General features: G+C 41.9%; 1 protein-coding gene across 1 annotated transcript in view; it reads right to left on the reverse strand.

The window, feature by feature from the left end:
- Positions 1 to 3,322: 3,322 nt before the first annotated feature.
- The window catches only part of ankmy2a (ankyrin repeat and MYND domain containing 2a), a 32,066-nt gene continuing 7,629 nt past the window's right edge, over positions 3,323 to 27,759 (reverse strand). Inside the window, exons 5-10 of the mRNA XM_083635617.1 lie at positions 24,217 to 24,377; positions 13,949 to 14,163; positions 11,677 to 11,812; positions 10,863 to 10,991; positions 8,635 to 8,764; positions 3,323 to 3,932 (exon numbers count right to left, since the gene is read on the reverse strand). Of these exons, the coding sequence (XP_083491743.1) occupies positions 3,805 to 3,932; positions 8,635 to 8,764; positions 10,863 to 10,991; positions 11,677 to 11,812; positions 13,949 to 14,163; positions 24,217 to 24,377 (899 nt within the window). The 3' untranslated portion in view covers positions 3,323 to 3,804. The remainder of the gene's footprint in view (positions 3,933 to 8,634; positions 8,765 to 10,862; positions 10,992 to 11,676; positions 11,813 to 13,948; positions 14,164 to 24,216; positions 24,378 to 27,759) is intronic.

Genomic DNA, 27,759 nt, shown 5'->3' on the forward strand with positions numbered 1-27,759 from the left:
AATATATATATATATATATATATTAAGTGCTTTTTTTACATTCAACAATACAGTTTGCTCAGTGTGAGTGAGTGTACAGACAGACACACAGACAGACAGACAGACAGACACACACAGACAGACACACACACGCACGCACGCACACACACACACACACACACACACACACACACACACACACACACACACACACACACACACAGAGAGAGAGAGTTCTCTCCACAGCTGCTGCTAGATCGCACCTCCTTCCCCCTCCTTCCCCATCAGCGTTTTGCCTCCTCTGCTGCTCGTTTCCCTCCTCTCGCTGGGACGAATGCTGCGACACACACAGGAACGGGTCCGCGGCTTGGCTTTGAACAGGCGCTGCTGGAACCGGATCGATCATGTTCGTCACGAGTTTGACTAGGCAATCCAGGTTCGCCCTGCAGCAAGGCTGGCACATAGGAACGGGGTCCAGGGACCAGGATCGATCATGTTCACGGGTTTGACTACCGGTACTACTACGGTTTCGATGTCCGCTGCTCTGCAGCAAGTCGATCAGCTCTGCAGCGCGGCGAGGGGGCATTTCAATGGCGTTTCTCCTCTGCAACAAGGAAGCGCGTTTCTCCTCCTTTCCACCTTCTTCCTAATTTCAAACAACAGCTGCGGTATGTGTTTGATAACGTGCTGTCGGCTTGACTTTGAGGTTAGGGACCCGAAACTATGTCACAGGCTGGGTAAGTGTTTCAACTATGCGCTGCACTCATAAAAACAAAAACACGTCAAACACGTCATTGGCGGGGAGGGCTATTTCTGATAACACGTCAAAGACGTCATTGGCGGTGAATGAGTTAACGTGATATCTGAAGAATGCCTTAACGGAATTTCATCAAATTTGCCTCAAACGTCGACTTAGACTCAAGGATGAACTGATTAGATTTTGGTGGTCGAAGGTCAAAGTTCAAGGTCACTGTGACCTCATGAACGCCATTCCCAAGTTTGTTAACGCGATATCTCAAGAACGGCTTGATGGAATTTCTTCCAATTTGGCTCAAACGTCGACTTGGACGCAAGGAGGAACTGGTTAGATTTTGGTGATCAAAGGTCAAAGTTCAAGGTCACTGTGACTTCATGAACGCCATTCCCAAGTTCGTTAACGTGATATCTCAAGAACGGCTTGATGGAATTTCTTCCAATTTGGCTCAAACGTCGACTTGGACGCAAGGATGAACTGATTAGATTTTGGTGATCAAAGGTCAAGGTCACTGTGACCTCTCGAATGCCATTTTCAAGCTCGTTAACGCGATATCTAAGGAATGTCTTGATGGAATTTCTTTGAATTTGCCTCAAAGTCCACTTGGACTCAAGGATGAGTTGATTAGATTTTGGTGGTCAAAGGTCAAAGTTCAAGGTCACTGACCTTCCAACCGCTCATTTCATGCTGGTTAACGCGATATCTCAGGAATGCCTTCACGGAATTTCATCCAATTTTCCTCAAACGTCCACTTGGACTCAAGGATGAACCGATTAGATTTAGGTGGTTAAAGGTCAAAGTTCAAGGTCATTGTGACCTCAATAACCCCATTTCCAAGCTCTTTAACGCAATATCTCAGGAACGCCTTGACGGAATTTCTTCCAATTTGGCTCAAACGTCGACTTGGACTCAAGCATCAACTAATTAGATTTTGGTGGTCAAAGGACAAAGGTTAAGGTCACTGTGACCTCACGAATGCCATTTTCAAGCTTGTTAAAGCGATATCTTAAGAACGCCTTAACGGAATTTCTTCCAATTTGCCTCAAACGTCCACTTGAACTTAAGGATGAACTGATATGGTTTTGCTGGTCAAAGTTCAAGGTTACTGTGACATCACGACCGCTCGTTTCATGCTCGTTAATGTGAGATCTCAGGAATGCCTTGACGGAATTTCATCTTATTTGCCTCAAATATGGAAGGTGGCTGGAGCGGGTATATATACTTGTTTGCAAAATAATCTATTATACTGTCACTGTTACAATCATTTGCAAACTTAAACAATATTGTAAAAAGAAAAGTAAATGTAAGAGAACAAATGCCAACCCCACAAAGCTGAGAAACATGGCTGCACTTGTTGTTGGTGTTGTCAGGGTAACGTGAGCGTACTGTCCCATTCCTCTTTATACCATTTTGAGCCCTTGCAGCCTCTCCCACTCAATCACTTACCAGCTGATGTCAATTAAGTCTGTGAGGGCTCAGTCCTTAGGGTGGCGACATTGAGATTGGGCCACACATCAGCTAGCAGGAGGTGCCCCTGCAACAGGATGCTGGAGGAAACACCAGACAAATGTTTAGTTCCACCTGTCTTGACTTAAGTTGCCTCTCGTAAAATTTGAAATGGCAACAGCCGCGAGAGCAGCGTCTATCCGTTGCCATGGTGACGGCTCCTTCCTTGTTCCATTAGAGTGGCGAGGGCATCCCGATCTGTTTTATACCCTCCCGCCTGATTAGAGCGCCCTCCGCAGCTGCGGAGTGTAAACTTCATTTGGAGTGACACTTAGTGAAGTGGGAGTGGCTGGTTTGACATTGGGTCTAGAGCCCAGCCCCGAAACGCACAGGGACCCAAACTTGATGTGGCAATTTCTGCCCCTATAGCGCACTGCAAGCATCAGATCTGAAATGTATACACCACAGAATGACAGAACCATCACTATTTTGGGGGATATGACATCCAGCGATAGGCTATATTTTAATAGCCGATGCGTTTAGAACATTATTCTCACTTTGTAGTCTTGCTATAGTGTAGCATATTAATGCTTGCTGTATTTAAACTGCCCTATTTGTTTGAGGAGCATATCGAAACAGACGGGGATGGAAGTGGGCAGAGAGGGAGGGGGGGAGCTCAGAGCGCTTTGGTCGCTGCTGTAACCTCATTTGACGCTCCAAAATGGAAACAGGTTGGGAGTACGAGCGTCAAGGCAGTTTGACGCGCGTCAGAACGCTCTTGGTGCGTGTTCGGCCGTTTAAAACAATGGGTGGACTTCAAAACGCGAGCGTCTGACGCTCCCTGTGCGTTTTGGGCTTAGGTGCTCCAGTGCTGGGGCCCTCATTAATGTTTTGCTTGCACCTGTGTTACATCCTGCCTTTAGACACAAAATGGGTGCTGTGAAAAAGGCAGGTGGTTAGGCGTAGTGGCACCTGGGAGAGCTCTGCACACTACTGAGTGCACTTTTCTAGTTTGACATGATTCATTCATTAATATTGTGAAACCCTACTGCCCATTCACACTCCATGATGAGATTGTCAATATAAAAAACCGTCACAATAATTCTGTGGCAAATGAAGCCTTAAATATATTTCACTGCACATCTGAAAGGAGCTTATTTGCCAATTGGCTACACACATTTATTTGACACAAAGAATGCTACAAGTTTCTTAAGGCAGAATTATGTTTCGTTAAGGATGTGAACCTCCTCTTCACGTTTTCACACTTTCCCTGAAACGCCTCCGAGTCACCTCTAGCACAAACATATCAGCCTACGCACTTTTCACGCTCACATATGAAACGTGAAAAATTGAGAAAAGAAAAAGACAAATGGGACAAAACACATGTTGACCACTATAGCCCAGACCCTTCCGCGTGTGCATTAGTGTCAGTCTCAGGTGATTGACAGGTTAAGGACTCTCCATGTCCTGCTGGCCCGGTGTGGTTCAGAAGCTCAGGTGTTGTTCTCTCTTCACGCTGAAGCTCAGTGCAGCTCTCAGTCTTACGTTTGCGGTGTTTGTAGTCTGCGGTTGGAGATAGCTGGGTATAGGCATTGTGTCTGCTTTGACGTCTTCCTCACTCAGCCCTAGTTGTCAGCAGCTGAGATGGGCCTTTTGTTTTCTGCCGGGGGGTCCGGGGGAGGGGCGTTACTGTTGGGCTCCACTGACAGGTTCTGGATGGAGTCTGTGGCCCCCTGCACCTCATTACTCTCCTCTGAAACACACACACACACACACACACACACACACACACACACAGCATGTGGGGCCCAAGGTCAGGGAGTGTTTCTCATGTGTCATTTCATAATGTGAGCTTTGTGAAGCCCTTTTGAGACTGTAACTGTGTTGAAGGGAGATCCAAAGTATCCTTACAGACTAATCCTAACAGACTGTAACTGTGTTGAAGGGAGATACAAAGTATCCTAACAGACTAATCCTAACAGACTGTAACTGTGTTGAAGGGAGATCCAAAGTATCCTTACAGACTAATCCTAACAGACTGTAACTGTGATGAAGGGAGATACAAAGTATCCTTACAGACTAATCCTAACAGACTGTAACTGTGATGAAGGGAGATACAAAGTATCCTTACAGACTAATCCTAACAGACTAACTGTGATGAAGGGAGATCCAAAGTATCCTCACAGACTAATCCTAACAGACTGTAACTGTGTTGAAGGGAGATACAAAGTATCCTCACAGACTAATCCTAACAGACTGTAACTGTGATGAAGGGAGATACAAAGTATCCTAACAGACTAATCCTAACAGACTGTGTTGAAGGGAGATACAAAGTATCCTTACAGCCTAATCCTAACAAACTAACTGCATTGAAGGGAGATACAAAGTATCCTTACAGACTAATCCTAACAGACTAACTGTGATGAAGGGAGATACAAAGTATCCTTACAGACTAATCCTAACAGACTAACTGTGTTGAAGGGAGATACAAAGTATCCTTGCAGACTAATCCTAACAGACTGTAACTGTGTTGAAGGGAGATACAAAGTATCCTAACAGACTAATCCTAACAGACTGTAACTGTGATGAAGGGAGATACAAAGTATCCTTACAGACTAATCCTAACAGACTGTAACTGTGTTGAAGGGAGATACAAAGTATCCTAACAGACTAATCCTAACAGACTGTAACTGTGTTGAAGGGAGATACAAAGTATCCTTACAGACTAATCCTAACAGACTGTAACTGTGTTGAAGGGAGATACAAAGTATCCTCACAGACTAATCCTAACAGACTGTAACTGTGATGAAGGGAGATACAAAGTATCCTAACAGACTAATCCTAACAGACTGTGTTGAAGGGAGATACAAAGTATCCTTACAGCCTAATCCTAACAAACTAACTGCATTGAAGGGAGATACAAAGTATCCTTACAGACTAATCCTAACAGACTAACTGTGATGAAGGGAGATACAAAGTATCCTTACAGACTAATCCTAACAGACTAACTGTGTTGAAGGGAGATACAAAGTATCCTTGCAGACTAATCCTAACAGACTGTAACTGTGTTGAAGGGAGATACAAAGTATCCTAACAGACTAATCCTAACAGACTGTAACTGTGTTGAAGGGAGATACAAAGTATCCTTACAGACTAACCCTAACAGACTGTAACTGTGTTGAAGGGAGATACAAAGTATCCTTACAGACTAATCCTAACAGACTGTAACTGTGTTGAAGGGAGATACAAAGTATCCTAACAGACTAATCCTAACAGACTGTAACTGTGATGAAGGGAGATACAAAGTATCCTAACAGACTAATCCTAACAGACTGTAACTGTGATGAAGGGAGATACAAAGTATCCTAACAGACTAATCCTAACAGACTGTAACTGTGTTGAAGGGAGATACAAAGTATCCTAACAGACTAATCCTAACAGACTGTAACTGTGTTGAAGGGAGATACAAAGTATCCTAACAGACTAATCCTAACAGACTGTAACTGTGTTGAAGGGAGATACAAAGTATCCTTACAGACTAATCCTAACAGACTGTAACTGTGTTGAAGGGAGATACAAAGTATCCTAACAGACTAATCCTAACAGACTAACTGTGTTGAAGGGAGATACAAAGTATCCTTGCAGACTAATCCTAACAGACTGTAACTGTGTTGAAGGGAGATACAAAGTATCCTTACAGACTAATCCTAACAGACTGTAACTGTGTTGAAGGGAGATACTAAGTATCCTTACAGACTAATCCTAACAGACTGTAACTGTGTTGAAGGGAGATACAAAGTATCCTTACAGACTAATCCTAACAGACTAACTGTGATGAAGGGAGATATAAAGTATCCTTACAGACTAATCCTAACAGACTGTAACTGTGTTGAAGGGAGATACAAAGTATCCTTACAGACTAATCCTAACAGACTGTAACTGTGTTGAAGGGAGATACAAAGTATCCTTACAGACTAATCCTAACAGACTGTAACTGTGTTGAAGGGAGATACAAAGTATCCTTACAGACTAATCCTAACAGACTGTAACTGTGTTGAAGGGAGATACAAAGTATCCTTACAGACTAATCCTAACAGACTGTAACTGTGATGAAGGGAGATACAAAGTATCCTTACAGACTAATCCTAATGCCGCCTACAGATGGTGAGATTTTAGCAGTTTTATAAGTTTATTGGTGGCCACACTGTGCGACGTTGGATCTAATAAACTTGGGTACAACGTCAGGTTTGATGTGTGCAGATTGTACGATTACGACGCATGTCTCTCCATCAATACTTGTCAATCAGCGGTCAATACACACGCAAGAATCAAACAGCAGCGTGCGCCGCCGCTACGCCTCAATCTATGTGCTCCACAGTTGTCTGTGGTAGAGATGTCAACAAAGCTTTAAGAATGGAGCCCTGCAAAGTGAAATGTATGTGTATGAAAAAACATCGGAGGAGGAGGAGAATGTGGACCCGCTCGTGGTTATAGGGAACAGAGGCAACACGGGATGCCAATTTTGCGAGAGAGCTTGAGGTAACGTCAACTATTTATTAGCCTCCTCTACTAGCTAATTAGTCTATATACTTTTTTTGTTATCAAATTTTGTTTTTCACAAGGAAAAAGGCAATGAATAATTAAATGACAGAGTCAGGTGGTCCTCATGGTAGGACTAAAAATAAAAATAGAAAAGAAAACAGAAATACAAGCCAATACAATTGTAGCCACGACCAAAGATATCTCCACATTTCTTTCACATTGGTCATCTTTCGTCTGGGACAGCCAAAAATGGCACAGTGTGTCAAAGCCTTAACAGACTGTAACTGTGATGAAGGGAGAGACAAAGTGCCCTGGGAGTGACCTGAGAAAAATGTGGATGGTCAACAAGCTGAAAGGATGAGAAAAGCTTCTTGCAGTATGTGCCAGCAGCCTTGAGGGCACTGATTCTCATGCTGTGGACACACAGGGGGCGGAAGCGCAGAAGCGAAGCGCATTTTCTTCACGAGCAGGCGCCTGCCTGGCTGTCCACACAAGGAGAGCAGGCGCCTGGCTGTCCACACAAGGAGCGCATTTCTCCACGCGGGGCATCAGCGACTCGCTGGTCTTCATCTTTTGTTTTCACATACTACCTCATTTTGATCATGAGTTTATCACCTCATGTATAACGTCATGTGTTCATGACAACTGTTCATGGCATGTCCATGTCTTGGGATTGGGGTAAACAGTGATGAATGACCACAGTAGGACAAAGAGTGTTTGTTAACAACGTTGTTGTGTAGGTAGGTCTATAGTCTCTCTCTCTCTCGCACCGAATGAAAACTGGCTGGGCACCACGGCGCTGCACTTACGCGTCCTGTGTGTTTTGGCCGTAAGTCAACACAGCTATTCCAGGTGCTTGAGGGGTACCTGGAATAGATTTGATCTCACAGCGATGCTACCAGCCTCTCTTTATGCCAATTAACATTGGTGATCACCAGGGGGCACCGTTCTACTTCTGCAGTGACGACAATGCAGCGCTCGCAAAAACTAATTCTTCATATGGCCACTTGATGAGGCTGGCTGCAAGAGCGAGTCAATCCCCAGTCACTTCCATGTTAAAATGCCCGTCTTGACAGCATAAAGAAATGTTATAGCAAGTACAATTAACTGTATGGGGGGATGACATTTTATATAACTTACCCGTTTTAGAGTAAAATAGGTGACAGAAAAGTTCAAAGAAAAGGTCGCCTGTCCAGTGATCGCGCAGGTCGGCGATCACGGACCAGTAGCAGGCAGCGCTACAGCGATGTGGGAAACGCCCAGTCTCACGCCGTCTCATGCGAGCTGCGTGAAAACCAAGACGGCAGTCCCCAAAACGCCAAACGAAGGGGCTTCAAAACGTAGGTGATGTCACACACACTATGTCCAACTCTTTTACTGTCTAGGGCAGGGGTGGCCAAACTTTTTTGGTTGTGGGCCGCATACAGAAAAATATAAGGAGTCGCGGGCCAAACAATATTAAGCGCGGCAGTTTTCGCGGCAAAACAATTGGACCAGAAAACCCTTGTGCCATCAAAAATTGAATTTCTACCTAAATAAATATATGACAGTTTATTGATGCGCTCACCTATTACAATGGGTATTTCTGTATGTTATCAAATTTTCTTTTCCTGTGCCAACAGGTTAAGACCGAGATAATTTAACATAACATTAGTATTAAACATTAATTCATTTTTTTTTATTTTTTTTTTATAAATAGACCATGTCAGGGTGCCCAAGTATAACCCATTTTCAATGGTTTTAAATTGAAAAAACGAAATGGGGCGAAGTGATGCATTCTACTCATTTAGCATTACTTGGACAGGGATCTGCAAGTGTGGGAAGAGTGAGTCCCCTGTTGCAGTAAGCGTCGTGCTGAGTTCCACATTCTGATGACCATATTCAGTCTGGTGGTGAGAAGATATTTGCAGTACCTTTGCTGTGCTGCTTCCTCAGCATCTCTGACTCCTCCTCTTGCTTCTCTCTCTGCTCTTGAAGGTTCTTGCAAACTTTCTTGTGGGTAAACCAGTGCATCTTCTGGCAGGCTTGGTTACAGTAGATCACCTGGGGACAAAATTCATGTTTAATTTATTTGCTGGCACAAATGACAAAAAACTGTAAAAGAAAGGAGAGAAGAAAATATAAGAGTTGAAGGAGGTAAGACTAAGAATCAAGGTAACTAAGAAAATAGCATACTGAAAGCCATTTGCTGGTGCAAACAATCTATACACATTCATTTTGTGCTCAATTTGTAATTGTTTAGCTGGTTTGTGTTTGGTTTAAAAACAGAGACATGACATATCTACACTTCGTTTCTATGGTCTAGAAAACCTAAGGGTGCCACCTAGAGGTGGTGACATGGATCTGCTTTTGAAAAGAAGAGAGGTTTATTGGATTTTTACTTTGCAGACTTTAACTCCTTAAGGTGTTTACAGACTCGTCCGTCAGAGCCTCGCCCCGCCCTCCCCGTATGACGGCGGGTGGACGTCATGCGGGGAGGGGACGCCGTCGGCTGACGGGGGCTCCTCCAAAATGTAACTCAGCGGCGACGATACGTGCGTGACGTCAGCTGCACAAGAGTTGTGATTGGCCGTTGCCTTGGGCCGCATACGTGACATGGACACCGGGACACGGAGTCAAATTATGACGACGATAAAGACGATAAAGAGGTTAGTAGCAAATCCGAATGATTTTCCTTTGTGTGCCAACCTCTCCCTACTGCGTCGATTCTAAATAGCTTCTGTGTTTCTTTCTTCCTTCCTACATACAATCATATTTTTAGCTAACAATACTATTGTACTAGTTAATCACTATACTAAAATATATCACTATTGTTATCAGGGCTATCTTTTATTGTATTGATTAACCGCAGTGCAGATTGGGTTTGTGCTGCACCACTCACTTGCCCAGCATGTAAACAAGGCCTGTGTTGTGTGATTCAAATGACTCAACATTACATTATTTACTGCAACCAACGTGCTGACTGACGTCCTAGCATGTAGGGCTCGCTGGCGCCGGCAGACGGCGAGACGGCTCCAATTCGAGGCGGACGGACGAGTCTGTTGTGGCTTTAACCCATTGATACCGGATGCAGCATTTGCGTGTATATCCCTTTGACACCGACGGCAACGGGCGTGTCCTTTTACCTTTCATGCCGGCTGCAACACAGACGCGTAGTACGTGTATATCGTTGTTTCAAGACATGTGACCGATGAAATGCATCATGATTTGCTGAAATAGATGTGGCGGAGGTGAAATGCATTGTGGGTTTTGTAGTTTTTTATTTGTATTTTTGCCTCGACGGTGTGGACAGTTTTCCCAAGCTGAACTACAGGTCGTCAGGTTTACAGGGGCTGTTTACAAACGTGCAGTAGGTTTAGAGTGCCACTCTAGAGAACGTGCAGTAGGTTTAGAGTGCCACTCTAGAGAACGCGCGCAGGTATCAATGGGTTAAGGGTCTTAATGATGAGATGTTACTCAATGTGATGTTGTAATCTGTGGATTGACCTTGCAACTTTCCCTGAGTGATATGTACTCTACTTATTGTGAATTATTGTTGTTGTTGGCTATAGGCTATAATGTTACATCCAATTTGGAATTTTATTCATGCGATATGTATTGATGGAATATTTTCTACATGTATACTCTGAAAAGGTTATCTATTTATTGTTAATTATTGTTGTTGTTGTTGGCTGTATGTAGGCTATAATGTTTCATCTAGCCACACCCACTCACTGTTCCCTAATCAATATAATATATATAATATATATATACCTCACTGACATGAGTCAGTCTTTTAAAACCTGATAAAGGTCTAGCACCGACACATTGTTTCCTTATTTGTCTTCTAATAAAGAGTTTACTAGTAAGGTCAGTGTTTTGCGGGATTTTCTCTACTCCTAGTTTATTGTTCCATCCTACGCACCTGATTTAAAGTTTTTAAGGTGTGCAACAGCTCTTTCACAGACTTTGGTTTGAGAACAGAACACATAAGACATAGCTGCATCATACACCTTACAAACAAACATGAGTAAATTCCACTGCCAGTTGAAAAAACATAAATAATGATAAAACACATTAATGTAGAATACTTTTTTTTTTAAATACAGGCACACCATCATTACATGCACAAATGATACACCACTGTTGAGTGGAGTCCTACCATTTTACAGATAGAGCATCTCTTTTCCGCTCCCTTCTCTCCACAAGTGGTGCAGAACTCCGAGTCCATGAAGCCGACCTGACCTGTGATGGCCTGTGTCAGGACCGAGATGGCTGTTGGGTCATTTCCCTAAATGACAGGAGGGCACAAAGAGCATAATGTGAAACAAGGCATTCATTACTTCCTAGATCACTGTGTGAGAGTGCAAGGGATACAGCAACTGTGACCTCACAACAACACTGAACAATATTCCTAATGACCCTGGACTGATTGTGTATGATAAAATTCTATTCAATTCAATTCAGTTTTATTCATAGTGTAAAATCACCATGAGACATGGTCCCAAAACACTTTACAGTTAAAGAAAACATCATAAAACAGTACAATAATACATGATACAGTGCATGATCAGGTTCAAAAGAAGTCAAGTACAGTAAAAGCAGACAGTATGAGAGCTACAGTAAGAACAATCATTTAAAATGAAAGGGAAGGGTGTTAAAACACAGGTAATAAACCAATCACAATGAGAGAAATGCTAGTAAAATAAAATAAAGTGCATTATCAAATAATATCATATACTTGTGAGAATAAATATGTTTTAAGTCTGGTTTTGAAAATATCGATGGAGCCAGCCTCCCTAACTGATCTGGGAAGCTGGTTCCAGAGATATGGAGCACGATAGGGCTCAAGTGAAATCCTTGATTTTTCAAATGGACAGGGGTGTGATCATGAGTAGGATTAAAAAGCCGGACGATGATGATATGTATGGTATCATAGTTCAATATAATCTTGTCCAGGAGAGGTCCAGACTCACTATCTCCACGGGGGCGATGCTGCGGACCAGCTGCTGCAGCAGTGTGGCGTCGCAGTAGGGGAACTTGCGGATGCACTCTCTCACAAACTTCTCCTGGTAAACCGGGAAGCCGTCGCTCTCCCGGCCCTTTAGCAAACTGCAGGAGAGGGAACAGGGAGGCAAAGGGTTCAGGGTTCTCCCGTGCTCTTATTGTTGTTAGAGCTAGTGTTTCTCTAAATTAACACCACATTTCCCACAAACCACTTGCTTCCTGTGACAAAGAAGACGTTGCTACTGTACTTGTCCCTCATCCACCTCCCTGGCGTTGTTGCGCTTGTTTTGAAAAGCAAGAAGAAGAGAGCCAGTAGTAGCTGTCACTACTTGATCTGAGTCACGTAAGCACACTGACGCTGCTGCCCGAGCTGTAGATAAGAATACGGCACAGACCTCCATTTAGCTATTAGCCATTAGCTCACTGCCACATGTGGGTCTTCAATTGGAAAGAAGAAACATTGATTATTTCACACTTGAATAGCAAGGTTGATGCGGACACATAAGGCAGCTACAGCTTTTAGGTTGCCATGGCCATTTTATATTAATCGCTAACGTTAGCAAGTTGGCTAGCTAACTGATGTCGCAAACAAACCCATTATGTTAGCAAAACAACCCAGAGTGGTGATGAAGTAATAATAAAAGTGGATAAAGTGATGATGGATATTATTCCACTGCGGCAGTGTAGAACTGCCGCAGTGGAGGGGAAAAATCTACTCAGTATCTCGTTATGAGAAACTTTTCTCGTTATAACGAGATCATTTCATGGTATAATGACATATTTTCTCATTATTACGACATACCATCTTATCTCATTATAAGGAGAAATTCTTCTCGTTAGTTGGTTTCTCGTTATGGTGAGATAAGTTATGCCATAATACAGTGGAACCCACTTATAGTGATCACGGTTATAGTGATCAGCCGCTTATATTGATCAAAAAGCTTGGTCCCGAATCATTCCTATACACATGCTGCTAAAATAATTCGCTTACAGTGATCAATACTCCGCTTACAGTGATCATTTTGGGCATTGTCCCACCTGAGAACAATGGATTTTTTTTTTAAACTACAGTAATTTTATTATTCTTTTACTTACAAACTGCCAAAAATGAGCAAATGAGATACAGCGATACTCTGTGCATGTCTGTCTGTATATGGAGAGATCGCGGCATCTCTATCAGTGGAGAGATGGTGGCGTCTCTGTCTATGCGAGACCGCTGTGTTTTGAAACAGCTGGAGGCCTAACTTACTGTATGGATTTAAAAATTCAATAACATTCATTTACTTTATATGTAACTGTATTCATGTAATACATATACAAATGTCAATTAGATGAGAAATGTTTCTTGTTATAATGAGATAAGTTGGTATGTCATAATAAAGGGAAAATATGTGATTATAACGTGAAAATATCTTGTTGTAACGAGAAAAAGATCTCGTTAAAACGAGAAAGGTTTCTGATTATAACTGTAGTAATAGCTCCTCCTCAGCCGGTTATACAGTTATGCACATGTAAGATGTTGTATATTGAGTGCTCCCATAGGGGGCACTGCAGTAGTTCTGGAGCTGTGTGATGGAGAGGTTTTGGGAGAGGAAGAATAAAGCTCGTCTCAGTCTAGACTGGGTATCCAACCTGACCAGACGTGTCATGAGTGTCTAACAATAACGAGATACTGAGCAGATTTGTTTCTCCACTGTGGCAGCTCTATGCTGCCATATTCCATGACTGGATAGTACTACGTTGATTATAATTCCATGACTGGATAGTACTTATTTTCCAATATGTTCACCAAAGCTAGCTAGGCTAGCAGCTAACATGTCGTAAAATGAGACTCTGATAGATCTGGCAGCGACAATGCGCGACTCAGATCAAGTAGTGACAGTAGTGTTTGATAAAGGCACATGTACATGTTGACAAGATAAGCCAATGTGAACACCCTCTTTCTGTTTTGTGCCGGAAAACAATCCAACAGATTTCCCTCTAAATCCGACCAGGTAGCTCACAGTGTAAAAGGCAGTGTAAAGGCTGACAGTCTTCTCGTTTGTTTATCAAAGTTAATCAGGTAATGATTTATTGATGTTAAAATGCTACACATAGCACCTTTAATATCAAGTCAAAGAATGAAGACTAACAGCATATATGTTTAATTCAAGGATTTTATCCTATTGTTGTCAGATATTAAAGATCACATTTTTACAAGTATAGAGATTTCCCTAAGTACACACATGTACATGCACACACCTCTTGATGAGGCCGTCCAGCTTGTCCTGGCGCTCCTTGAGGAAGGAGGCACACTTCCCCAGCACGCAGCTGATGTAGTGCATCTTCATGGCCAGCACCTCGTTCATGTCCTGCTGCTTCACGCACTTCTCACAGATCAGCTCCATCACCCGGCGGCACTGAACCAGAGCCTCTGCCTCCGCCAGCAGGGGGTGCTCCTTCACCAGCAGCACCATCTGGGAGAGGCAAGGCACTTACTTAAATCATAAAGTACAATTAAAGTGGGAATCTGGGAATCCCCCCCCCCTCCTATTACCAGAGTTGGACATGCTCTCTCTCCAAAGACTGGTATAGAGCAGGACCAAAGTCTGATAACTATCCAGCTAATGTTACCCAGCAAAGGTTAGCAGGTAGCAGAGTGCTGCTAGCAAGTTAGCATATCAATGCTTACAAGATCTACAGACACTAACAGACTAGACAAGCTGCTGAGGAGGGCGGGTCTATGCTGGGGACCAGCCTGGACCCTGTGAGTGGTAGCCTCTCATCCACTCCATGACACTCTGTCCAGGCAGAAGAGCACGTTTAGCAACAGGCTCATTTCTGCCTCGGCACAGGAGGTCCAGAACCATGTCCGTCATCGCTGTCTGTATTGTGCTGTTGTCCTGTTGTCTTGTTCTATGTTGTAGTACTAGTGCTGTTTAGTAGAGGTATAAAAGTGGGCATGTTGCTGTTTAGTAGAGGTACAAAGTGTGCATGGTGCTGTTTAGTAGAGGTATAAAAGTGTGCATGGTGCTGTTTAGTAGAGGTATAAAAGTGGGCATGTTGCTGTTTAGTAGAGGTACAAAGTGTGCATGGTGCTGTTTAGTAGAGGTATAAAAGTGTGCATGTTGCTGTTTAGTAGAGGTATAAAAGTGTGCATGGTGCTGTTTAGTAGAGGTATAAAAGTGGGCATGTTGCTGTTTAGTAGAGGTACAAAGTGTGCATGGTGCTGTTTAGTAGAGGTATAAAAGTGGGCATGTTGCTGTTTAGTAGAGGTACAAAGTGTGCATGTTGCTGTTTAGTAGAGGTACAAAGTGTGCATGCTGCTGTTTAGTAGAGGTACAAAGTGTGCATGTTGCTGTTTAGTAGAGGTACAACTGTGCATGTTGCTGTTTAGTAGAGGTATAAAAGTGTGCATGTTGCTGTTTAGTAGAGGTACAAAGTGTGCATGTTGCTGTTTAGTAGAGGTACAACTGTGCATGTTGCTGTTTAGTAGAGGTATAAAAGTGTGCATGTTGCTGTTTAGTAGAGGTACAAAGTGTGCATGTTGCTGTTTAGTAGAGGTACAAAGTGTGCATGTTGCTGTTTAGTAGAGGTACAAAGTGTGCATGTTGCTGTTTAGTAGAGGTACAAAGTGTGCATGTTGCTGTTTAGTAGAGGTACAAAGTGTGCATGTTGCTGTTTAGTAGAGGTACAAAGTGTGCATGGTGCTGTTTAGTAGAGGTATAAAAGTGTGCATGGTGCTGTTTAGTAGAGGTATAAAAGTGGGCATGTTGCTGTTTAGTAGAGGTACAAAGTGTGCATGGTGCTGTTTAGTAGAGGTATAAAAGTGGGCATGTTGCTGTTTAGTAGAGGTACAAAGTGTGCATGTTGCTGTTTAGTAGAGGTACAAAGTGTGCATGCTGCTGTTTAGTAGAGGTACAAAGTGTGCATGTTGCTGTTTAGTAGAGGTACAACTGTGCATGTTGCTGTTTAGTAGAGGTATAAAAGTGTGCATGTTGCTGTTTAGTAGAGGTACAAAGTGTGCATGTTGCTGTTTAGTAGAGGTACAACTGTGCATGTTGCTGTTTAGTAGAGGTATAAAAGTGTGCATGTTGCTGTTTAGTAGAGGTACAAAGTGTGCATGTTGCTGTTTAGTAGAGGTACAAAGTGTGCATGTTGCTGTTTAGTAGAGGTACAAAGTGTGCATGTTGCTGTTTAGTAGAGGTACAAAGTGTGCATGTTGCTGTTTAGTAGAGGTACAAAGTGTGCATGTTGCTGTTTAGTAGAGGTACAAAGTGTGCATGTTGCTGTTTAGTAGAGGTACAAAGTGTGCATGTTGCTGTTTAGTAGAGGTATAAAAGTGTGCATGTTGCTGTTTAGTAGAGGTACAAAGTGTGCATGTTGCTGTTTAGTAGAGGTACAAAGTGTGCATGTTGCTGTTTAGTAGAGGTACAAAGTGTGCATGTTGCTGTTTAGTAGAGGTACAAAGTGTGCATGTTGCTGTTTAGTAGAGGTACAAAGTGTGCATGTTGCTGTTTAGTAGAGGTATAAAAGTGTGCATGTTGCTGTTTAGTAGAGGTACAACTGTGCATGTTGCTGTTTAGTAGAGGTACAACTGTGCATGTTGCTGTTTAGTAGAGGTACAACTGTGCATGTTGCTGTTTAGTAGAGGTACAACTGTGCATGTTGCTGTTTAGTAGAGGTACAACTGTGCATGTTGCTGTTTAGTAGAGGTATAAAAGTGTGCATGTTGCTGTTTAGTAGAGGTACAAAGTGTGCATGTTGCTGTTTAGTAGAGGTACAAAGTGTGCATGTTGCTGTTTAGTAGAGGTACAAAGTGTGCATGTTGCTGTTTAGTAGAGGTACAAAGTGTGCATGTTGCTGTTTAGTAGAGGTATAAAAGTGTGCATGTTGCTGTTTAGTAGAGGTACAAAGTGTGCATGTTGCTGTTTAGTAGAGGTACAACTGTGCATGTTGCTGTTTAGTAGAGGTATAAAAGTGTGCATGTTGCTGTTTAGTAGAGGTACAAAGTGTGCATGTTGCTGTTTAGTAGAGGTACAAAGTGTGCATGTTGCTGTTTAGTAGAGGTACAACTGTGCATGTTGCTGTTTAGTAGAGGTACAAAGTGTGCATGTTGCTGTTTAGTAGAGGTACAACTGTGCATGTTGCTGTTTAGTAGAGGTACAACTGTGCATGTTGCTGTTTAGTAGAGGTACAAAGTGTGCATGTTGCTGTTTAGTAGAGGTACAAAGTGTGCATGTTGCTGTTTAGTAGAGGTACAAAGTGTGCATGTTGCTGTTTAGTAGAGGTACAACTGTGCATGTTGCTGTTTAGTAGAGGTACAACTGTGCATGTTGCTGTTTAGTAGAGGTACAACTGTGCATGTTGCTGTTTAGTAGAGGTACAACTGTGCATGTTGCTGTTTAGTAGAGGTACAAAGTGTGCATGTTGCTGTTTAGTAGAGGTACAAAGTGTGCATGTTGCTGTTTAGTAGAGGTACAAAGTGTGCATGTTGCTGTTTAGTAGAGGTACAAAGTGTGCATGTTGCTGTTTAGTAGAGGTACAAAGTGTGCATGTTGCTGTTTAGTAGAGGTACAAAGTGTGCATGTTGCTGTTTAGTAGAGGTACAAAGTGTGCATGTTGCTGTTTAGTAGAGGTACAAAGTGTGCATGTTGCTGTTTAGTAGAGGTACAACTGTGCATGTTGCTGTTTAGTAGAGGTACAAAGTGTGCATGTTGCTGTTTAGTAGAGGTACAAAGTGTGCATGTTGCTGTTTAGTAGAGGTACAAACTGTGCATGTTGCTGTTTAGTAGAGGTACAAAGTGTGCATGTTGCTGTTTAGTAGAGGTACAAACTGTGCATGTTGCTGTTTAGTAGAGGTACAAACTGTGCATGTTGCTGTTTAGTAGAGGTACAAAGTGTGCATGTTGCTGTTTAGTAGAGGTACAAAGTGTGCATGTTGCTGTTTAGTAGAGGTACAAAGTGTGCATGTTGCTGTTTAGTAGAGGTACAAAGTGTGCATGTTGCTGTTTAGTAGAGGTACAACTGTGCATGTTGCTGTTTAGTAGAGGTACAAAGTGTGCATGTTGCTGTTTAGTAGAGGTACAAAGTGTGCATGTTGCTGTTTAGTAGAGGTACAACTGTGCATGTTGCTGTTTAGTAGAGGTACAAAGTGTGCATGTTGCTGTTTAGTAGAGGTACAAAGTGTGCATGTTGCTGTTTAGTAGAGGTACAACTGTGCATGTTGCTGTTTAGTAGAGGTATAAAAGTGTGCATGTTGCTGTTTAGTAGAGGTACAAAGTGTGCATGTTGCTGTTTAGTAGAGGTATAAAAGTGTGCATGTTGCTGTTTAGTAGAGGTATAAAAGTGTGCATGTTGCTGTTTAGTAGAGGTACAAAGTGTGCATGTTGCTGTTTAGTAGAGGTATAAAAGTGTGCATGTTGCTGTTTAGTAGAGGTATAAAAGTGTGCATGTTGCTGTTTAGTAGAGGTATAAAAGTGTGCATGTTGCTGTTTAGTAGAGGTACAAAGTGTGCATGTTGCTGTTTAGTAGAGGTATAAAAGTGTGCATGTTGCTGTTTAGTAGAGGTATAAAAGTGTGCATGTTGCTGTTTAGTAGAGGTATAAAAGTGTGCATGTTGCTGTTTAGTAGAGGTACAAAGTGTGCATGTTGCTGTTTAGTAGAGGTATAAAAGTGTGCATGTTGCTGTTTAGTAGAGGTATAAAAGTGTGCATGTTGCTGTTTAGTAGAGGTATAAAAGTGTGCATGTTGCTGTTTAGTAGAGGTACAAAGTGTGCATGTTGCTGTTTAGTAGAGGTACAACTGTGCATGTTGCTGTTTAGTAGAGGTACAAAGTGTGCATGTTGCTGTTTAGTAGAGGTACAAAGTGTGCATGTTGCTGTTTAGTAGAGGTACAAACTGTGCATGTTGCTGTTTAGTAGAGGTACAAAGTGTGCATGTTGCTGTTTAGTAGAGGTACAAACTGTGCATGTTGCTGTTTAGTAGAGGTACAAACTGTGCATGTTGCTGTTTAGTAGAGGTACAAAGTGTGCATGTTGCTGTTTAGTAGAGGTACAAAGTGTGCATGTTGCTGTTTAGTAGAGGTACAAAGTGTGCATGTTGCTGTTTAGTAGAGGTACAAAGTGTGCATGTTGCTGTTTAGTAGAGGTACAACTGTGCATGTTGCTGTTTAGTAGAGGTACAAAGTGTGCATGTTGCTGTTTAGTAGAGGTACAAAGTGTGCATGTTGCTGTTTAGTAGAGGTACAACTGTGCATGTTGCTGTTTAGTAGAGGTACAAAGTGTGCATGTTGCTGTTTAGTAGAGGTACAAAGTGTGCATGTTGCTGTTTAGTAGAGGTACAACTGTGCATGTTGCTGTTTAGTAGAGGTATAAAAGTGTGCATGTTGCTGTTTAGTAGAGGTACAAAGTGTGCATGTTGCTGTTTAGTAGAGGTATAAAAGTGTGCATGTTGCTGTTTAGTAGAGGTATAAAAGTGTGCATGTTGCTGTTTAGTAGAGGTACAAAGTGTGCATGTTGCTGTTTAGTAGAGGTATAAAAGTGTGCATGTTGCTGTTTAGTAGAGGTATAAAAGTGTGCATGTTGCTGTTTAGTAGAGGTATAAAAGTGTGCATGTTGCTGTTTAGTAGAGGTACAAAGTGTGCATGTTGCTGTTTAGTAGAGGTATAAAAGTGTGCATGTTGCTGTTTAGTAGAGGTATAAAAGTGTGCATGTTGCTGTTTAGTAGAGGTATAAAAGTGTGCATGTTGCTGTTTAGTAGAGGTACAAAGTGTGCATGTTGCTGTTTAGTAGAGGTATAAAAGTGTGCATGTTGCTGTTTAGTAGAGGTATAAAAGTGTGCATGTTGCTGTTTAGTAGAGGTATAAAAGTGTGCATGTTGCTGTTTAGTAGAGGTACAAAGTGTGCATGTTGCTGTTTAGTAGAGGTATAAAAGTGTGCATGTTGCTGTTTAGTAGAGGTATAAAAGTGTGCATGTTGCTGTTTAGTAGAGGTACAAAGTGTGCATGTTGCTGTTTAGTAGAGGTATAAAAGTGTGCATGTTGCTGTTTAGTAGAGGTATAAAAGTGTGCATGTTGCTGTTTAGTAGAGGTACAAAGTGTGCATGTTGCTGTTTAGTAGAGGTATAAAAGTGTGCATGTTGCTGTTTAGTAGAGGTACAAAGTGTGCATGTTGCTGTTTAGTAGAGGTATAAAAGTGTGCATGTTGCTGTTTAGTAGAGGTATAAAAGTGTGCATGTTGCTGTTTAGTAGAGGTATAAAAGTGTGCATGTTGCTGTTTAGTAGAGGTATAAAAGTGTGCATGTTGCTGTTTAGTAGAGGTATAAAAGTGTGCATGTTGCTGTTTAGTAGAGGTATAAAAGTGTGCATGTTGCTGTTTAGTAGAGGTATAAAAGTGTGCATGTTGCTGTTTAGTAGAGGTATAAAAGTGTGCATGTTGCTGTTTAGTAGAGGTATAAAAGTGTGCATGTTGCTGTTTAGTAGAGGTATAAAAGTGTGCATGGTGCTGTTTAGTAGAGGTACAAACTGTGCATGTTGCTGTTTAGTAGAGGTATAAAAGTGTGCATGTTGCTGTTTAGTAGAGGTACAAAGTGTGCATGTTGCTGTTTAGTAGAGGTACAAAGTGTGCATGTTGCTGTTTAGTAGAGGTACAAAGTGTGCATGTTGCTGTTTAGTAGAGGTACAAAGTGTGCATGTTGCTGTTTAGTAGAGGTATAAAAGTGTGCATGTTGCTGTTTAGTAGAGGTACAAAGTGTGCATGTTGCTGTTTAGTAGAGGTACAACTGTGCATGTTGCTGTTTAGTAGAGGTATAAAAGTGTGCATGTTGCTGTTTAGTAGAGGTACAAAGTGTGCATGTTGCTGTTTAGTAGAGGTACAAAGTGTGCATGTTGCTGTTTAGTAGAGGTACAACTGTGCATGTTGCTGTTTAGTAGAGGTACAAAGTGTGCATGTTGCTGTTTAGTAGAGGTACAACTGTGCATGTTGCTGTTTAGTAGAGGTACAACTGTGCATGTTGCTGTTTAGTAGAGGTACAAAGTGTGCATGTTGCTGTTTAGTAGAGGTACAAAGTGTGCATGTTGCTGTTTAGTAGAGGTACAAAGTGTGCATGTTGCTGTTTAGTAGAGGTACAACTGTGCATGTTGCTGTTTAGTAGAGGTACAACTGTGCATGTTGCTGTTTAGTAGAGGTACAACTGTGCATGTTGCTGTTTAGTAGAGGTACAACTGTGCATGTTGCTGTTTAGTAGAGGTACAAAGTGTGCATGTTGCTGTTTAGTAGAGGTACAAAGTGTGCATGTTGCTGTTTAGTAGAGGTACAAAGTGTGCATGTTGCTGTTTAGTAGAGGTACAAAGTGTGCATGTTGCTGTTTAGTAGAGGTACAAAGTGTGCATGTTGCTGTTTAGTAGAGGTACAAAGTGTGCATGTTGCTGTTTAGTAGAGGTACAAAGTGTGCATGTTGCTGTTTAGTAGAGGTACAAAGTGTGCATGTTGCTGTTTAGTAGAGGTACAACTGTGCATGTTGCTGTTTAGTAGAGGTACAAAGTGTGCATGTTGCTGTTTAGTAGAGGTACAAAGTGTGCATGTTGCTGTTTAGTAGAGGTACAAACTGTGCATGTTGCTGTTTAGTAGAGGTACAAAGTGTGCATGTTGCTGTTTAGTAGAGGTACAAACTGTGCATGTTGCTGTTTAGTAGAGGTACAAACTGTGCATGTTGCTGTTTAGTAGAGGTACAAAGTGTGCATGTTGCTGTTTAGTAGAGGTACAAAGTGTGCATGTTGCTGTTTAGTAGAGGTACAAAGTGTGCATGTTGCTGTTTAGTAGAGGTACAAAGTGTGCATGTTGCTGTTTAGTAGAGGTACAACTGTGCATGTTGCTGTTTAGTAGAGGTACAAAGTGTGCATGTTGCTGTTTAGTAGAGGTACAAAGTGTGCATGTTGCTGTTTAGTAGAGGTACAACTGTGCATGTTGCTGTTTAGTAGAGGTACAAAGTGTGCATGTTGCTGTTTAGTAGAGGTACAAAGTGTGCATGTTGCTGTTTAGTAGAGGTACAACTGTGCATGTTGCTGTTTAGTAGAGGTATAAAAGTGTGCATGTTGCTGTTTAGTAGAGGTACAAAGTGTGCATGTTGCTGTTTAGTAGAGGTATAAAAGTGTGCATGTTGCTGTTTAGTAGAGGTATAAAAGTGTGCATGTTGCTGTTTAGTAGAGGTACAAAGTGTGCATGTTGCTGTTTAGTAGAGGTATAAAAGTGTGCATGTTGCTGTTTAGTAGAGGTATAAAAGTGTGCATGTTGCTGTTTAGTAGAGGTATAAAAGTGTGCATGTTGCTGTTTAGTAGAGGTACAAAGTGTGCATGTTGCTGTTTAGTAGAGGTATAAAAGTGTGCATGTTGCTGTTTAGTAGAGGTATAAAAGTGTGCATGTTGCTGTTTAGTAGAGGTATAAAAGTGTGCATGTTGCTGTTTAGTAGAGGTACAAAGTGTGCATGTTGCTGTTTAGTAGAGGTATAAAAGTGTGCATGTTGCTGTTTAGTAGAGGTATAAAAGTGTGCATGTTGCTGTTTAGTAGAGGTATAAAAGTGTGCATGTTGCTGTTTAGTAGAGGTACAAAGTGTGCATGTTGCTGTTTAGTAGAGGTACAACTGTGCATGTTGCTGTTTAGTAGAGGTACAAAGTGTGCATGTTGCTGTTTAGTAGAGGTACAAAGTGTGCATGTTGCTGTTTAGTAGAGGTACAAACTGTGCATGTTGCTGTTTAGTAGAGGTACAAAGTGTGCATGTTGCTGTTTAGTAGAGGTACAAACTGTGCATGTTGCTGTTTAGTAGAGGTACAAACTGTGCATGTTGCTGTTTAGTAGAGGTACAAAGTGTGCATGTTGCTGTTTAGTAGAGGTACAAAGTGTGCATGTTGCTGTTTAGTAGAGGTACAAAGTGTGCATGTTGCTGTTTAGTAGAGGTACAAAGTGTGCATGTTGCTGTTTAGTAGAGGTACAACTGTGCATGTTGCTGTTTAGTAGAGGTACAAAGTGTGCATGTTGCTGTTTAGTAGAGGTACAAAGTGTGCATGTTGCTGTTTAGTAGAGGTACAACTGTGCATGTTGCTGTTTAGTAGAGGTACAAAGTGTGCATGTTGCTGTTTAGTAGAGGTACAAAGTGTGCATGTTGCTGTTTAGTAGAGGTACAACTGTGCATGTTGCTGTTTAGTAGAGGTATAAAAGTGTGCATGTTGCTGTTTAGTAGAGGTACAAAGTGTGCATGTTGCTGTTTAGTAGAGGTATAAAAGTGTGCATGTTGCTGTTTAGTAGAGGTATAAAAGTGTGCATGTTGCTGTTTAGTAGAGGTACAAAGTGTGCATGTTGCTGTTTAGTAGAGGTATAAAAGTGTGCATGTTGCTGTTTAGTAGAGGTATAAAAGTGTGCATGTTGCTGTTTAGTAGAGGTATAAAAGTGTGCATGTTGCTGTTTAGTAGAGGTACAAAGTGTGCATGTTGCTGTTTAGTAGAGGTATAAAAGTGTGCATGTTGCTGTTTAGTAGAGGTATAAAAGTGTGCATGTTGCTGTTTAGTAGAGGTATAAAAGTGTGCATGTTGCTGTTTAGTAGAGGTACAAAGTGTGCATGTTGCTGTTTAGTAGAGGTATAAAAGTGTGCATGTTGCTGTTTAGTAGAGGTATAAAAGTGTGCATGTTGCTGTTTAGTAGAGGTATAAAAGTGTGCATGTTGCTGTTTAGTAGAGGTACAAAGTGTGCATGTTGCTGTTTAGTAGAGGTATAAAAGTGTGCATGTTGCTGTTTAGTAGAGGTATAAAAGTGTGCATGTTGCTGTTTAGTAGAGGTACAAAGTGTGCATGTTGCTGTTTAGTAGAGGTATAAAAGTGTGCATGTTGCTGTTTAGTAGAGGTATAAAAGTGTGCATGTTGCTGTTTAGTAGAGGTACAAAGTGTGCATGTTGCTGTTTAGTAGAGGTATAAAAGTGTGCATGTTGCTGTTTAGTAGAGGTACAAAGTGTGCATGTTGCTGTTTAGTAGAGGTATAAAAGTGTGCATGTTGCTGTTTAGTAGAGGTATAAAAGTGTGCATGTTGCTGTTTAGTAGAGGTATAAAAGTGTGCATGTTGCTGTTTAGTAGAGGTATAAAAGTGTGCATGTTGCTGTTTAGTAGAGGTATAAAAGTGTGCATGTTGCTGTTTAGTAGAGGTATAAAAGTGTGCATGTTGCTGTTTAGTAGAGGTATAAAAGTGTGCATGTTGCTGTTTAGTAGAGGTATAAAAGTGTGCATGTTGCTGTTTAGTAGAGGTATAAAAGTGTGCATGTTGCTGTTTAGTAGAGGTATAAAAGTGTGCATGGTGCTGTTTAGTAGAGGTACAAACTGTGCATGTTGCTGTTTTGCACCACCATGCATGTCAGACTTCTCAGAGCAGTGATGCTCAACCATGTGCCATCAAGACACAAGAGCATGCAGACTTTCAATCCCACCAATCACTACATCAGCTGATTGCTTCGCCCTCCCCCCACAAGCAGGACGGCAGTAGGCGGCCTACCTTGACAGGGTTGAGGTTGGTGCTCATGATGACCTTGTGGAGCGGGCCAGCCAGTTTGCTAGGCAGCTTGGACTCCTTCTCCAAACCCTGGGGCTTGGTGTAGTAGTCCAGTCTGGACCGGGAGAAGAAGTTGTTGATCACTGTTACACAGTCATGTTGTCCTGAGGAGGGAAAAGAGAATGTTAATTGTGCAACCTGCATGTTGAAGATAAATTGTACAAACAAAATTTCAACTGGACAGTTAAGTGTTTTAATCTATCATATTTTATGTAATTTCATGCCATACAATGGAAGTATTGGATCAGGAACAGGTTTACATCCAAAACCAGAGGTTACTCATATTTAAAGACCCCCTAAAGCAGTGATACTCAACTTGCGGCCCGGCGCCTCCTGTGTGGCCCACGATGGAATTGCAAAAGAAAAATAAAAAATAAATAAATAAAAAGAATTACAGTGCACCTGAACGCAACATGCAAGATACCCGCTGAATAAGTGTCCAAATGTTCATGTCAGTCTGGCCAATACTCCACCTCTGTTATAGCATTTCAGTCTGGAATAGGGAATACCTTTCAATAATCTATGATTTAGCTGCTAAATTGTCAAATACCGCCGTCTGCTTGCTACCCAGGCACTTATGTATGTACTTAACATAACTAACTTAACCTAACTAATAGGGCTGTCAAACGATTAATTTTCTTAATCGCGATTAATCGTGCGATTCATTATAGTTAATCGCGATTAATCGCATCTTTGTATCGCATGTTTAAAATGCCATTATTTTGCATTGTAAAGCATTTTTAATTAGATATTAATAATTATTAGAGTGTGTCGTGATTGGGAATCAAATTAATGCAAATAAATGTACTTTGTGATGTTGGATTTTAGATTTATTTTCAATTCAATAGAAGTGCAATGTAGACAGGAGGTCACAAAATGTCTACAAAATGCATCTTGAATAGAAAATAAATGCACAATAATTGTAAACACTCTAGAACGCTCCAGAACCGATACTTCCGGCGGCGGCGCTGTGGAGCAGTCGAAACCCAAAATGACACAGCCGAAGAAGGCTGTATCTGAGCTAAAAACTTTGGCACTTCCATGTGAATAATGGCTCGGTATTGGAAACTGTGTATTGATAACGTGTATATCGCGTGAAGCCATTGGAGCCGACCTCCCAGTGGTTAGAGGACCCGCGCATCCGAGACTCTGAAGGAAGAATGAGTGATGAGTCTCGCGCTAGCTAGCTGGCTGCTAGCTGGCCGCTAGCTGCTCTGGTATGCTTAGCTTTTAGGTGATAGCTCAAACTCGATGTACTTCGGTGATATTTTAATTCCGTTTTACACAAGGTGCAAACTACTGCTCTTGACTTGTCCACTGTGCCATTTGGGAGTTATTTAAAGTAAAACGAGCCATTTAGAAGCGCATTGCTGTCTTTGTCTTCCATGCCTCCACAGGCAGGAGACAGGAAACGGCTGCGAACGGCTTGACTACAAGTATGGGTGCGACGAAGGGACAAAATAGCGGCATGCGATTAACGCGATTAAAAATATATATATACGTTATGGGCGGCCCTTAAAGTCGAACTGAACCTGTTCGTCACGTGCATAATGAGTCCGTTTCAGACTGAAAACATAGTTTGTCTAAGATGATAGGTTGAGAGGCGGGTCATAGTATCATGTCGATGATTTTATTTGACAATCCTGGCGTGTTCCGCCTCCAAATCGAGTGGGATTCAGTGTGTTGTGGCGCTCCCCTCGGGAAGAGCCTTTTGATGGGAGGAGTGGAGCTCAGCGAGCCGCAGGCTGCCAGCTGCCTTCGTGTTGCCGAGCGGAGAGTGCAGCACATCGGCCTGGAATCTCCGAAGTGCGACCCCTGACAACCAAGCTCTCGGATGCGCGCGCCATTATCGCTATGATATCCCTGGAATGCGCGTTTTAACTCATTCAGGGCCAATGACGTCTTTGACGTGTTATCAGGAATAGCCCAGAGGGCCAATGACGTGTTTGACGTGTTTTTGTTTTTATTCGTGCAGCGCATAGTTAAAACACTTCCCCAGCCTGTCACATGGTATCAGGTCCCTAAAACCTCAAAGACAACCGACAACACGCGATCAAACACATACCGCAGCTGTTGTTTGAAATTAGGAAGAAGGTGGAAAGGAAACGCGCTTCCTTGTTGCAGAGGAGAAACGCCATTGAAATGCCCCCTCGCCGCGCTGCAGAGCTGATCGACTTGCTTCAGAGCAGCGGACATCGAAACCGCAGTAGTCAAACCCGTGACCAACATGATCGATCCTGGTCCCTGGACCCCGTTCCTATGTGCCAGCCCGAAAGAGACGAGACGGAGTCACAACTGTGTGGAGGAGGAGAAGCTGTTCGAGGAGGAGAAGCTGTTCTCCTCCTCCACACAGCCTCGCCACATAAATGGCTTTCACACAGAGGGCTGCGTGCCCTCCAGTGTTGCTCCTGGCCAATCCCAGCGCCACAGGGCGTGGTTATTGCTTATCCTAAGTGGGGTTAGAAATCTAAAAGGGGGGTCGTGTGTGTGTGTGTGTGTGTGTGTGTGTGTGTGTGTGTGTGTGTCTGTCTGTCTGTCTGTCTGTCTGTCGGTGTGTCTGTCTGTCTGTCTGTCTGTACACTCACTCACACTGAGCAAACTGTATTGTTGAATGTAAAAAAAGCACTTCATATATATATATATATATATATATATATATATTTTTTTTTTTTTTTTTTTTGTCATTTGTGTCATAATGAATAATATTTACATGTCTGATGTCAATACAGTTCAAAATAAAAGAATTGAGAGCGAGTTCTGCCTGATATTGTGTGCTGTGTACATAAATGCCATTTTCTGCAATTTCTTTTATCACAGAGACTTTTTGGGTGAAAACAGGGTGTATATAAATGGCTATAAGTAGAGTACAGAACATGCTAAAAGCTCACTTTTTTTTTCCTGGTGAACCCAGAGACGTACATCTTCATTTTGAGGTATTGCAAATCACTCTGGTGCTAATAGATAATTTACTGTGGGTCTTGAAAGATGACCAACAATTATGAAAATCTTTGGCCTGTGCTAAATATTGGCAGTCCTAAACTGGCCCTGAATGAGTTAACGAGCCAGTTACATTTCTTTGCATCCTTAGAGATTATAGTTTTTGTTTTTTGTTCATGTTTCTAACAATTGGCCAAGTTAGTAGTTAGTTTATGGGATAGGAATTCTGCCAGATGACAGGCACTAGGCGCCATTTTCTACTTCATTTGGAAGAGAAAATTATCCAGAAATGAAGATTTGATTGACAGCTGCATGTCGTGATATGATTGGTTGAAATGGGGTAGAAATTTGATAGTACTAGGTGACGTCAGCAAACTGTACATTACTGTTATCAATGAAATCTTGAAAAACTAACTTTTGATGTGAAAAAGTGTGAAAAACTAAAGAAATTAGATTGTTGTGATTTTGTTTGCATACATTATTAAATAGGTGCACTGCATAACTGCATACCCAGGTATTTGAACTAAAAGAAAAGAAAAGTCATTTTTG

This window comes from Poromitra crassiceps, assembly GCF_964638095.1.
Source record: "Poromitra crassiceps genome assembly, chromosome: 1".
NCBI lineage: Eukaryota > Metazoa > Chordata > Actinopteri > Beryciformes > Melamphaidae > Poromitra > Poromitra crassiceps.